Source organism: Carcharodon carcharias, chromosome 5 (genome assembly GCF_017639515.1).
Source record: "Carcharodon carcharias isolate sCarCar2 chromosome 5, sCarCar2.pri, whole genome shotgun sequence".
NCBI lineage: Eukaryota > Metazoa > Chordata > Chondrichthyes > Lamniformes > Lamnidae > Carcharodon > Carcharodon carcharias.
Genome location: NC_054471.1, coordinates 164,632,883 through 164,647,629, shown reverse-complemented (window position 1 = coordinate 164,647,629; position 14,747 = coordinate 164,632,883). Strand labels below are relative to the sequence as shown.

Genomic DNA, 14,747 nt, shown 5'->3' with positions numbered 1-14,747 from the left:
ATCTGTGTGTATGTGTGTTGTGTTGTGTTTTTATTATTTTTCTCAGGTTTTTAGTAACTAATTAACTTACTCTTTCTTTGACACAAGATTAACCTTGTTGCAGCCAACCGAGGGGGTTGAATAAAGAAGGGGAGCCAGCTCATTCCTCCTCCCCCAGGGGCGTAACAAAATTGGGCTCCTATTCAGAAATTCAAAAAATTGGGGGAACTCACCTGGGGACCCATCATAACACTGATATATGTAACATCGCTTAGCATTACCAAGCTGCTCAGAGTGTAACTCCAGTGATACTGCAGCCTATCTTAGTCTAGAGTGTAAGATATTTCTAAGGGTTAGAAATACAATGCATTGTACCATTTTTTGGGCATAAAACAGACACGAAGCATACCAGTTTAGCAGTGGAATGGCCTGTGTCTAATCTGCATAGCCATTGGTTTTTAGTGGCTAAATCTGTGGGGCCCTATTTTTCAGACCGCCCAAGCAGACATCTAAAAAAGGCATTAAGCACCTTGAATACTTTAATGAGTGACCACATCCCTGTTGAAGGACTCCTTTTCAAAACGTGTCCATGATGAGCCAAGCAGGCATCAAGCCTGCACCAGACAGGATTCTTCACTGGATCCCACAAGCACGTGTAAAAAAATGTTAAAAAAAGGCAAACTTTCAATGGACCAGGAGGAACAAGAATGTTACCCCAATTCCACGTATTATTCTTGTCCTCCACACTGGAACCTGCACCAACCTTCCCCCAGGACCCATCTGTTGGCCCCTGCTGGGGAGGCAGGCAACCCCAAAATGACACTTCCTTTCTGCTGAGCTGCCTATGGAAACATGCCCAGTGCCAGAAGTTTCCACTGAATATGCTAATGAGCCCAAAGAACCAATTTCAAAGAAGGACCCAGACAAATGTTTATCCTTAAACGGCTGAGAACTGTGTAACTGCGGCCTGAAAAGTAAAATGGTAGTGACACTCGGTTCTCCAGAGTTAGCTAACTTTCATAAATGCTCATAGTCAAAATGCAAGTCTAGAAACACACGAGGAATGGGAGAGGAAAATCGCATGCCAGTTAAGTTTAAAAGGATGGTGCAATTAAAATTGTGCAGCACTGTTGAGGGAAATGAATTCTGAAAAGCTTTGGAGCGATTCAGAAGATAATTCATCCGATTGACAGCCTTTAGCAAAGCTGAAAAGGCAGGGAAGAAAATGAAGGAAATGGGGACTCTAACTACAGGCATAATTTCTGCAGACAAGCGACAGAGAAGCCTTTCACCTGAATCCCTAGTTGACGTCCCTCAAAGTGGAGATGCTGCATGAGGTGCCATTAATAGATGTTAAGACTGTATCATGCCCACAAGAAATGCAGTCAAGTTTCATGTCACAGCTAGCCATTACTGTACATAGCAATCTGAAATTATAGTTGCAGAAAATGGTCCAGATCTGAATCTGACTCTCTGCTAAACAAGATCTTTAGGAAAGACTTCCTCATGGTTGTTTTCAGGTAAGTGAGCCAGTTCTATTCATAGGTTCTCCTAACCACCAATCTTCCACCCTACATAAACTTCCATATCCTGACTCACACCAAGTTCCATTCACCCATCACCCCTGCACTCGCTTACCTACATTGGCTTCTTGTCCAGAATGCTTCAGATTTAAAATTCGCAACCTTCTGTTAAAATTCTTCCATGACCTCACCCTTTCCCTATCTCTGTAACCTCGCCCAGCCTTAAAACGTTTTGAGAACTCTACATTCTCTTGCCCTGGCCTGTTGTGCTCCTCTGATTTCCTACGGGCAGAATTTCACCCATGTCGGGCGGCCTTGGCGGGGGCGGGTGGGAGCGGCCGGGAAGCTGACTGCTGCCTGCGATCGAGGCCGGAATCTAATTGAATTTTTGATGAAGCAGAAGAGAAGGTTGATGAAGGGAATACAGTGGATGTTGTCTACTTAGATTTTAAGGAAGCATTTGGCAAGGTACCACATAAATGGCTGGCTGACAAAATTGAGGTTCATGAATAGGAGGGTCTGCATTCAATTGGATTTTTAAAAATGGCTTAAGGACAGAAAGCAGCAAACCATGGTAAATGGTTGCTTTTTGGACTGGAGGGTGGTAGACAGTGTTCCGTGGGGTCAATGCTAGGATCACTGCCTTTTTTGCTATATATAAATGACTTGGATCTTGGAATACAAAGTAAAATTTCAAAATTGCAGATGATATCAAGCTTGGAGGAATGGCAAGAGTGAGGATGATGCAAATTGCATGCAACAGGACATAGATAGGCTAACAGATTAGGCGGAAAAGTGGCAGGTGGAATTTAACAAAGACAACTGTGAGGTGATGCATTTTGGCAGAAGGGCTAGGAAAAGGCAATGTAGATATATTGGCACAATTCTAAAGAGTAGGAACAGAGGGACCTGGAGGTTCATGTGCATTGATCTTTGAAGGTGGCAGGTAGTTAGCAAAGCATATGGGATCTTGGGCTTTGTAAATAGAAGCATTGAGTACAAAAGCAAGGAAGCAATACTGAACCTTTGCAAAAGCTCTGGTTAAGCCCCAACTAGAGTATTGCTTCCAGTTCTGGTTACCACACTTTAGGAAAGTTATGAAGGAGCTTGAGAGGGTGCAGAGGAGATTCACCAGAATGGTTCCAAGGATGAGGGATTTTAGTTACAAGGTTAGGTTGGAAAGTAAGGATGGGGTTTGGGAGATTGAGAGGAGATTTGATAGAGGTGCACAAAATTATGGCAGGATTAGATAAGGTAGACAAAGGAAAACGCTTCACATTAGCTGATAGTACAATGACTAGGGGATACAGGTTTAAGATTTTTGGCCAAGAGATGCAGGGGATTGTGAGGAATAATTTTTTTAAGAAGGAAATAGTTATGACCTAGAACTTGCCATTTATGAGGGTATTAGAAGTGGAAACAAGGATTTTCAAAAGGAAATTGGATGGGCACTTGAAGGAAATAAACTTGCATAGCTATGGGGATCGAGTGGAGGAGTGGGACTGAATAGATTCCACCATGAAAAGCCAACAAGGATTCAATGGGCCAAATGGCCTCCTTCTGTGCTGGAAATGATTCTATGGGCAAATATACTGCCCTCCCCTGCGGTGAGTTTGGTGATGGGGGTCATTTAATCAGGCAAGAGGGTGGCAGGTGGGGCCTCCACCGTCTTCCTGCCTTCACCCTGATAAGTCTGTGGCACGAAGACCCGTGGACAGTCTTCCCACCGAGTTGTCAACTGAGGCCCTTAAGTGGGCAATTAATGCCCAGGTGAGGGCCTCATCCTACCGTTGCTAGTATTAACCCAAGCAGGGGGCTCGCCATGAGGGGAGCACAAGAAACAAATCCATGCGGGGTTGCTTGTGGACTCCTGGGGGATCCCTTGTTCAAAGACACTCAGTCCTTGATCGAGGGCCCCTGCATCGGGAAGGGGTGCCCACTGAGAGCCAACTCCTGCCCTTGATGCTGACCACCCCCACCCTCCACGTCATTCACCCTGTGACCCTCACTCACTTGTAAATAATGCACACTGCAGCCACGGTTTGCCAGTGGTGGAGAGAATGGACATATCAGCTAATTTAAGGAGATAATGTGATGGAACCAGTGAATTCACATTGGGAAAAAGATATGAGTGAGTGTGAGAGGGATACCTGAGAGTCTTATGAAGCCTGATCAGCCTTTAAAATACATGAACTTGAAACTGAATGTATTTTTATTTTCTAGTATTGTCAAGGTATTGCTGGAAATGCATGCTTAATTATTGTTAATTATAATTATTACTGTGTACTTAATTCCTATGAATATCAACGATAAATATTTTGAATCCTATCACTTTGAGTAGTAACTTATAAAATTATATTTAAGACCACCCATTCTCTAAGACCAGGTATGACTCCAGCCAGCGGAGATTTTTTCCCCGATCCTCACTGACTTCAATTTTGCTTGGGCTCCTTGATGCCACACTCAGTCAAATGCTGTCTTGAAGTCACCTCATCTTTGGAATTAGATTATTTTATCCATGTTTGGATCAAGGCTGTAATGAGGTCTGGAGCCAGGTGATCTTGGTGGAACCCAAACTGAACTTCAGTGAGCAGGTTTTGATAAGTAAGAGCCCCTTGACAGTACTGTAGATGCCTCCTTCCATCACTTTGCTGATAATCTGAAGCAGACCAATGGGGTGTTAATTCACTGAGTTAAATTTGTCCTGCTTTTTGTGGACTGGTCATACCTTGGCACATTTTCACAATTGTCAGGTAGACGCCAATTTTCAAACGGAAAAGTTTAATGAGAGTGGGGTCACAGCTATTCCTGGAGTATGTTACATCACTATAGCTAAAATGTCGTCAGGGCACTTTACTATGCCCAGAGCATGCAGTCATTTCCTGATGTTACATATAGTGAATTGAATGAGCTGAAGGCTGGGAGTTGTGATGGTGGGGAGCTCAGAAACAGGGCTAAAAGAATAATTTGCTTGGTACTTTGGCTAAAAATGGTTGCAAATGTGTCAGCTTTGTATTTTGCAATCCACCAAACCACCCCCCACCACTGTCATGATAATAATTGATAGTAATAGTGAACTCCAGTATTAGATACTATACGGTGCTCTGTACTAGATTGGAGGTCACCTGACCTGGGGGGGGTTTAAGGTCAGATAGCATATGTCTTGATAGAATTCAGTAACTGCAGCTATGTGTTTATGTTAGAAAAATGTGTTATTAATAAAGTTAGCTCAGCTACAATGTCGATGACCTGTGTGCATCATTGAAACAAAAAAAAGATATGCGGCGGGATTATCCACACCCTCCTGCCACCTTGATCATCCGGTCCCGCCACAAGTCAATGGACTTCTGGCTGGTGCGCCGCTTTGCCCGCGGCGGATCCCGCCCATGACAGGGCCGGAAAATCCCGGCCATGGAGTCAGAAGTAAACTAAATGCAACAATGGCAGTTCTGAAGCCACCGACAGAGCTCAGTTTGGAGGGCAATCTCGCCAAAAACTGGAGGAGGTTCCAGCAGCAATTCAAGCTGTACCTCACAGCAATGGGCAGCGATAAAAAAGACCCTCAGGTATAGTCTTTCATCTTTCTTCACGCAGCAGGAGAAGAGTCCCTTGAAGTCTATAGCACATTCACATTTGAAAGCAATGAGAAACAAAATGACTTGAAAGAAATAATGGAAAAATTCGAAGCTAACTACAGCCCTAAGAAAATCATCATGTATGAAAGATACCGATTTTTTATGTGCATGCATGGCAATGACAACATTAGTCAGTACGTAACTGAGCTGAGAAAATGAGCTAAATCACGTGAATTTAGAGAGCTTAAAGAATCACTCATCCAAGATAGAATAATTTGTAGAATCGCAAATGACACTCTGAGAGAACGGCTTTTGAGAGAAGTTGATCTCATGCTGGAGAAAGCAATAAGTATCTGCAGAACAGCAGAGAAAACGAAATGCCAGATTAAACATATGACAAAGATGATAAACTGCACACAGTCAAGCAGTTAGATGCAGTTAAATAGAAACAGCCCCAGGAAAGAACAAATAGATGGTCTGAGCGTAAAAAGAACAAAACTGCTACTAAAACATTTAAATGTAGCTAATGTGGAACAGAGCATTTACCATGTAGTTGTCCAGCCTACGGAAAGTACTGTAAGTCTGATAAACTAAATCACTTCACTAAGATGTGAAAATCGAAGGAAAGTGCGCATTTGATGACTGCGCATTGCAGATGATGACAAAGACACTGAAAACAACTTTTTGTTGGTGCAGTAACAACAAATTCCAAAGAAGACTTATGGAAGGTTGATTTAAAAATTGCCAACATGATGGTGGATTTCGAGCTTGACGCACAAGCAAATGTCATTCCCATAAGCCTGTATTGTAAGATAAGCAAAGGAAAATAGCTAACTGAAACAAAAGTGAAGCTGTCTTCTTGTACAGGTGAAAAAATTGCAGTAGTAGCCAAATGCACACTTAAAGTGAACCACAAAAAACAGTCTCAAGTACTTCCATTCAGAGTGGTGAAAACTGATGCAAAACCCATTCTTGGAATCAAAGCTTGTGAAAATCTGAAGCTAATCAAGAGAATATTGACTGTCACCACTAGTGACATCCTGAGCAAGTATAAAGATGTATTCCAGGGGTTCGGTTGCCTAAAAGGAGAATACACCATCAAATTGACAAAACTTTGACACCCAAAATACACCCGCCCAGGAAAATACCAGTAATGCTGAAAGAACGACTGAAAGCACAGTTGGACAAAATGGAGAAACTTCACATCATCAAGAAAATTGAAGAGCCGACAGAGAGGGTTAATCCAATTGTAATTGTAGAAAAATCAGATGGGAATCTGCGAGTCTGTCTGGTTCCCAGAGACCCAAGCCAGGCAGTACAAAGAGGGCATTACCAGCTGCCCACAGTAGAAGAGATCATGTGTAAGCTAGCTGATGCTAAGTACTATTCAGTCTTGGATGGGAGTTCAGGCTTCTGGCAGGTCAAGCTGGATGAACATAACACCTATCTCTGGACCTTTGACACACTATACGGACGATACAGGTTTTTACGCTTACCTTTTGGTATTAATTCAGCTCCAGAGGTGTTCCTCAGAACAGTGAAGCAGCTGTTTGAAGGGGTCGAGGGTGTGGAAACCTATATTGACAATGTGCTGGTCCGGGGAGCCTCACATGAAGAGCACAACCACAGGCTGAGGCAAGTGCTGGCCACAGCTAGAGAAAGGAACCTCAAGTTGAAGAAGAAAAAGTGTAAAATAGGTCTTCTTGAAATCAAGTACTTGGGACATGTGCCAACAAGTGAGGGACTGAAGCCGGACCTGAATAAAATTGAAGCAGTTGTGAACATGCCAACCCCAGAATGTAAGAAAGACTTGGAGAGGTTTTTGGAAATGGTGACCTATCTTGGGAAATTCATTCCAAACATGTCAGACCTGACAGCATCTCTCAGAGAACTCCTACAAAATGATATGGAATGGCACTGGGAACAAAGTTACCAGGAAGCTTTGACCGGTCTGAAGACAACACTGACTCAAGCACCAATGTTAAAGTATTACAATGTCAGTCAGCCGGCCAAGATCTCAGTGGATCCTTCAAAGCCTGGCTTGGGACCTGTCCTGGCTTTCTGCTTCTGCTGTCTCAGTTTGAGCAGGCCCTGCATGCTGTAGCTCACTGGCTGTGGAAATAACAGTTGGGGCGAAGTTGCAAATTCAGTTCTTAATCTTCTCGCCATCAGGAGCTGCGCTGGAGATATTGCAATGCCCTCTAATGGAGTATCCCTGAAATCCAGCAAAGCCAGGAAGAGGTCTGTTCCACCTGCCTTTGCCTTCTTCAACACGTGTTTTGTATGGCCTGGAACGCGAGCACAAATCGGTGAAATGATGAATGCATGTTCAGTGTGCCAAGAGGACAGTAAATCGCCATTTCAACCACACAGTGTCCCAGAGAAGTTCAGGCAGAAAATTGGAGTGGACTTGTTCACATTTGATATCAGTGAGTACCTACTAACAGTAGATTATTACTCAAAGTTTTTTGAGTCTGCGCTGCTGAGAAATGATAGCAAGAGCATCACTGTAATAAATTATTTAAACTCAATTTTTGCTCGCCATGGCATACCTGAAGTGCTCACCTCAGATAACGGTCCGCGATTCTCAGGCACTGAGTTTCGCAAATTTGTACAGGACTGGGAGTTTTGCCACACTACGCCAAATCCCAAACATCCATAATCCAACGGAATGGTGGAGTGTACCATGCAGGCCTTAAAACACCTGTTGAAGAAGGCAAAGGTGGGCGGAACAGACCCCTTCCTGGCTCTGCTGCATTTCAGGGATACTCCATTAGAGAGCATTGGATCATCTCCAGCACAGCTCTTGATAGCAAGAAGACTAAGAACTAAGTTTGCAACTGCGCCCTAACTGTTATTTCCACAGCCACTGAGCTACAGCATGCAGGTCCTGCTCAAACTGAGACAGCAGAAGCAGAAAAAGTACTTTGATCAAGGTGCCTGACCTGAACTTGAGAGAGACAGTGAGGATTCAGCATGAAGGGATCCGGAATCCTGCTGTTGTCACAGGTATCACAGGGAAACCAAGGTCTTAGATAGTGCAGAGTCCAAACGGACAACAGTATAGGAGAAACCGGAAATTCTTGCGGAAAAGAAATGAAACATAATCCTGCTCTGAACTAGAAAGTGTAGGTGAAGATCAAAAACAAGAATGCAACAGTGAAGCAACAGATAAGCAGACAAGGCCTGAGAGTACTGAAAACTATCCAAGGGTGATAGTGACACAGCTGGAGAAGGTCCCTTGTCCTTCAAAATCATCTCTGTCACCATTCAGAACAATCAGTGGAAGAATTGTGAAAAAAACACAGAGATATAGAGGTGAGTAAAAGACAAAACAGACAGTGTCAGAACGAATAGATAAGAGACTTTGTGTACTTGAGTTGTATAAAAGTTTTTTTTTAAAAAAGGGGAATTTCATGATCATCGCTGGTTGTGATAGTGGATTCCAGTAGTAGATACTATATGGTACTCTGTACTGGATAGGGGGTCACCTGACCTCAGCACCAAAGGCCAGACATCACATGTTGGAACCTGTCTTGATAGAATTCGGTTACTACAAATATGTGTTTATGTTAGAAACATAGAAACATAGAAACTAGGAGCAGGAGTAGGCCATTCAGCCCTTCGAGCCTGCTCCGTCATTCATTAAGATCATGGCTGATCATCCAACTCAATAGCCTGCTCCTACTTTCTCCCCATACCTTTTGATCCCTTTCGCCCCAGAGCTATGTCTAACTCCTTCTTGAAAACATACAATGTTTTGGCCTCAACTACTTTCAGTGGTAGCAAATTCCACAGGCTCACCACTCTCTGGGTGAAGAAATTTCTCCTCATCTCAGTCCTAAATGGTCTATCCCATATCCTCAGACTGTGGCCCCTCGTTCTGGACTCCCCCACCATCGGGAACATCCTTCCTCATCTACCTTGTCTAGTCCTTTTAGAGTTTTATAGGTTTCTATGAGATCCCCCCTCATTCTTCTGAACTCCAGCGAATATAATCCTAATCGACTCAATCTTTCCTCATATGTCAGTCCCGCCATCCCAGGAATCAGTCGGGTAAACCTTTGCTTCACTCTCTCTATAGCAAGTACATCCTTCCTCAGATAAGGAGACCAAAACTGCACACAATATTCCAGGTGTGGTCTCACCAAGGCCCTGTACAATTGCAGCAAGACATCCCTGTTCCTGTATTCGAATCCTATGGCTATGAAGGCCAACATATCATTTGCCTTCTTTACCACCTGCTGCAATTGCATGCTTACCTTCAGCAACTGGTGTACCAGGACACGCAGCCTTTGTTGCACATTCCCCTCTCTCAATTTATAGCCATTCAGATAATAATCAGCCTCCTGTTTTTGCTACCAAAATGGATAACCTCACATTTATTCACATTATACTGCAATTGCCATGCATTTGCCCACTCACTCAGCTTGTCCAAATCACACTGAAGCATCTCTGCATTCTCCTCACAGCTTACCCTCCCACCCAGCTTTGTGTCATCTGCAAATTTGGAGATATTACATTTAATTCCCTCATCTAAATCATTTATATATATTGTGAATAACTGGGGTCCTAGCACCGATCCCTGCAGTACCCCTCTAGTCACTGCCTGCCATTCGGAAAAAGACGCGTTCATTCCTATTCTTTGTTAACTGTCTGCCAACCAGTTTTCTATCCATCTCAATACACTACTCCCAATCCCATGTGCTTTAATTTTATACACCAATCTCTTATGTGGGACTTTGTCAAAAGCCTTCTGAATGTCCAAATAAATCAGGAAAATGTGTTATCAATAAAGTTAGCTCAGCTACAATGTCAACAGCCTGTGTGCACCATTGAAATAAAAAACAAAAAACACCACCTCCAAAGATTCACAAACAGAATGTGGGCTCTAGGCTGAGGGAGTGCTGCATTGTCAGAGGTGCTGGGATTTGCATGAGAAATTAAATTGAGCTCTGTTCAATTAGATGTCAAAGATCCTATTTCACATTTGAAGAACTGTAGGGAATTTCCCCAGTGACATGGCTAACATTCCAAACATATATTAGCTCAGTCATCCACTCATTTATTTGCTGTTCATGGGATTTTCTTGTGTGCTAACTAGTTGCCACACTTCCGTCTATAACAAGATTAACTACACTTCCAAATTAATCCAATGGTTTTAAACCACATAGAGAAATTGAGGGCATTAAAGTTCTGATAGAAACACAATTTATTTACTTCTTCATTCCACAAAGTCCTTGACAAGTTAATGAGTGCCAATGCAAGCCTACCTTTGCTCCTGTTGTTTCACAAGCCAGGTCATTCAACTGGACAAAGTCTGGAAGCTTCACTATGTTTTCCTGGATCGGACGAGCTGCCATTGTTCAATCAGTTCTAACAGATTAAATGTTCTGTTTTCTTCCTGATTGTAATGTTCTTGACAAATGAAACTATTGAAGGAAAACACGAAGCACCTTTTCTGTTTGTAAATTATATAGTCGAATTAATCCAAGGTGAAAAACAATGTTACAATGGGAATATTTTCCCTAAAGCTCAGCACTTGTAGTATTGAATACATTAAATATAGAATGGCACAGTAACACAGATCCTTATGTTAAGATTGCACTAAGTACCTGATCTTTGTTGTGCGGGTATTAGAGTTGAACCGAGGCCCTTCAGCAAAGGGAAGTGTCACCACTGGGGAATAGAGTTCCACCAACTAATGACCCTCTGAGAGAAAAAAATTCTCCTCTTATTCCTTAGACCTATTATTTTTAAATGCTGTCCCCTAGTTTTAGTTTCCCCCACAAGTGGAAACATTCTCCCTATCAAGTCACTTCAGGATCTTATATGCTTCAATAAGATCACCTTTCATTCTTCTAAACTCCATTCGGTATAGGCCCAGCGAGTTCAACGTTTCTTCTTAAGGTAAGCCCTTCATCCCAAAAATGAGTCAAGTGAACTTCTCTGAACTGCTTATGATTCAATTATATCCCTTTTCAAAGAAGATGACCAAAATTGTACACAGCACTCCAGATGTGGTCTCACCAACACCCTGTACAGCTGCAGTAAAACTTCCCTAATTTTATATTCCATTCCTCTTGCAATTATTGCTGACCTTCTATTTGCCTTCCTAATCACTTGCTGTATGATATGCAATGGCACAGTGATTCATGTTCCAGGTCTCTCTATACCACTGAGCTCTGCAATCTCGTTCCATTTAAATAGTATACAGCTTTTCCATTCATCCTGCCAAAGTAGACAAGTTCACATTTTCCCACATTATAATCCATCTGCCAAATTTTTGTCCACTTACTTAACCTATCTATTTCCTTTTGTAGACTCTTAACCTCTTCTTGAGAACTTACTTTCCTACCTATCTTGGTGTTATCGGCAAATTTAGCTACCATACACTAAGTCCCTTCATCCAAGTCATTGATATAGATTGTTAACAGCCAAGGCGCAGCACTGATACCTGTGGCACTCCACTAGTTATCGTTTGCCAACCTGGGAAAGACCCATTTATCCCTTGATCCATGCTAATACATTATCCCCTACATGTACCTGTGTACATATGTACAACCTGGTGTAATAACCTTTAATGTGGCACCTTATTAAATGCTTTTGGAGATCCAAGTACACAAGGGTTCCCCTTTATCCAACCTGCTTGTTTCTTCCTCAAAGAACTTGAATAAATTAAACACGATTTCTCTTTCACAAAACCATGTTGATGCTGCCTGATCCTATTATGAGTTTCCAAGTATCCTGCTATAACCTCCTTAATCATAGATTCTAGCAAGTTCCCTATAACACATGTCAGGCTAACTGGCTTATTTCTGTCTTTTTCTGATTTCTGTCTCCTTCTTTTCTTGAATAAAAGCATTACAATTGCTATTTTCCAATCCGCTGGGACCCTTCCAGAATCTGAGGAATTTTGGAAGATTAGAACCAATGTATCTACTTTCTCTGCAGCCACTTCTTTTAGGTGTATATCACTCTCTGTCCACTATTGGCAGCTGTGTATTCTGATGCTGCTGTCAGATTTTTGTAATTAACTCCCTAAGTTGCGCTGTCTCTCCAGCTACCTCCTCATTTAAAAACCTTCAAAAACCCATCTCCTCGCCAAGTTTTAATCGCATCTCATTGCCTGGCGCTAAACCATTTTTTACATCTATCTGTGAAGCACCTTGGAATTTTTTTTTATCTTAAAAGGTGCTATCCAAATGCAAATTGTTTCACCCTACATTGTGCACAACCTTGTCACCTTTTCCCTAACTACTTCACAGCACTGTATATGATTAAATCTTTCCACTATTTGTTCACACGTTAACTGATGCATTAAACTGCTTTCATGTAGTGGCCCTTTATAGGCTAACGAGTGATATCTTTGAGCAATCAACGTTCCAGCATGAATAGATTTTAAATGGGCATTTCTAACTTCCCATATGAATAGAAATTTTTAATTTGTTTAAATATGGCAAATCTTAAAACAAAACAGAAGTAACAACATCAAATACTTCAAATGTTAAAAGGTTACTAAAGATAATAAAAGTTTATAAAAAGAAAATTTCATCACAAAATACTGAGCCTAATAGTTTGTTTTATTCTGATTTATACAATTTAAATTACGCTAACTCCAAATTTACATTTATTTGGAGTATGCAAGTTATGCATTTGACATACCACTTTTCCTTTGATGAGCCAATTTACAACCTCGCCACCCAGCTAGTGACTTTGAAATGCAAAAATGCTGCAGCCTGCTCAACTGCCCAAATGTAAAACTGCAGCGTGAACTTATAATCATTCAGTCACTGACCTCGAGCTGCATCATCATGCATTGCAAACCATGCAAAATGGGAGACTACAGGTCTGCACTTCATCAGTTTTTCTTAATCAGTGACACAATATGCATAATTAAAACTCCTTGCTATCCACCTTTGATGTGAGCAGATTTCGAACCAAATCTTCAATTAAAACTGCTGTAGGTAGTACTGCTCTATATGACACAGGCTCTTATGCAAAGACCTTACTCATCCCACCCTGACTCAGCCGTTGTACATAAAACGATTCCTGAGTTCCACAATACAGGATAAAAATTTAAGTCGCACAATTTAGAAACTCACCACTAAATGTCCAGTGAGGTTAAAGCAGCAAAATCATTGTGCTACAGTTCTTCTGAGATAACTTATCAATTTTAAATCAAGGGACTGATGATCCACATAATACCGAGCATATCTAGTGTAAAAAGACTTCTGTTTAAAGTTATGAAACTTATTCCTGAAATAGGAAATGGAAAAGGAGTGGGATTGGAGAAACTGAGGGAGAAGAGAGTGGCAATTTATGATCAATAATATACTCATTCTAGAACGTGTTTGAAATAACTACATGCTTCATAGAGAGCAAAAATAGGTTTGCTTATTTAGGGAGAGGGAAAGGGTCAGGTCTGCGCTGCTTTGTTGTCAATGATGGTGAGGGTGGATGGTCCTGTGCTTTGGTAGATTTGAGGATGGTCTAAGGGAGATGGAAAAACTGAAGTGGGAGTCATGGGGCGGAATCATCCCAGATTTGCACTGAGTGCAGTAGCGGGCTGGCAAAACATCGGCCGCAATGGCGGCTTTTCACATCGAATCGTCCCAAACCCACCGCATCAGTTATGCATTCCCGGGAAACACACCATATCCATGGCAGGTGGGCTCTCATTCGTCCGCCGTGCCATCACCTCGCCGCTTCAGCACACCAGGCACCATTGGTGAAGTGCAGCCATACGCACACATCTCAGCACTTCCAGCCCACAACTACTGCAGGGAAGGTGTCTACGAAAGGCAAAAAGACTGCAGCCCCCAGGTTTAATGACGTGTCACTGGAATGCCTTTTGGATGTTGTGGAGGTCCACCACAGTGTCCTCGACCCTCGTCCTGGCTGGGCAGCGGCATCACCAATCCAGCATGGCAGGCGGTGGCAGTGGTGATCAGCACGAATGCCTTGCCAAAGGGCGGCCACCCAGTGCCACCACAGGATGAATGATTTCATCCATTCTGCTCGGTTAATTCACTCTTCTCATCACTCTCAAATCTCACACTCACAAACCCATCACACATCCACAGTGATCTCACACCTCAAAGGACAACACCACTAACTCTCACACACACCCTCATATCTTCATCAGTCTCGTATCCTCTCGAGCTCGCGTCCTCATCCCATCCATGTCTCCGCTCACTACACAAACATTCCATGCAGTGCCATGTGCCCTACTCACACTCTCTCCATCTGTTTTCACGCAGGAGAAGCAGCTCACATTAGCAGGGCGAGGTCCCAGACTGGGGGGTGGACTGGTCCACATTAAGCTCCTCACTCACTTTGAGAATCGTGCCATCGCACTGACTGGTGAGGATGTGGACCGTGCCTGCGGTGATGGTGCAGTGAACACCCACTTGAGGATCCTGCATCACATCATCCCTCTCTCAATGCTACTGTGAGTGCTGTCTCTCCTACTTTTAACTCTACTGCCATGCGCTAATTATCTCTACTTTGGTTCACAGGGAGCTCTGCCAAGTGACCGACACCCTCAGCCAGCCAGTCCCTCAGCTCCATCCACATCCTCATCTCCAGCCAAGAGGGCACCTCCTTTGAAGAGCTGGAAATAAGCAGCCTGGAAGATCCTCACAGCGCATACCACACCCTCCACCAG

The 14,747-nt window shown here is 42.8% G+C and overlaps 1 protein-coding gene across 1 annotated transcript in view; it reads right to left on the bottom strand.

The window, feature by feature from the left end:
* allc (allantoicase) overlaps nt 1-224 on the bottom strand; it is a 47,662-nt gene extending 47,438 nt beyond the window's left edge. The window contains exon 1 of the mRNA XM_041187413.1: nt 213-224. Within this exon, the coding sequence (XP_041043347.1) occupies nt 213-224 (12 nt within the window). The remainder of the gene's footprint in view (nt 1-212) is intronic.
* Between the last annotated feature and the right edge of the window lie 14,523 nt (nt 225-14,747).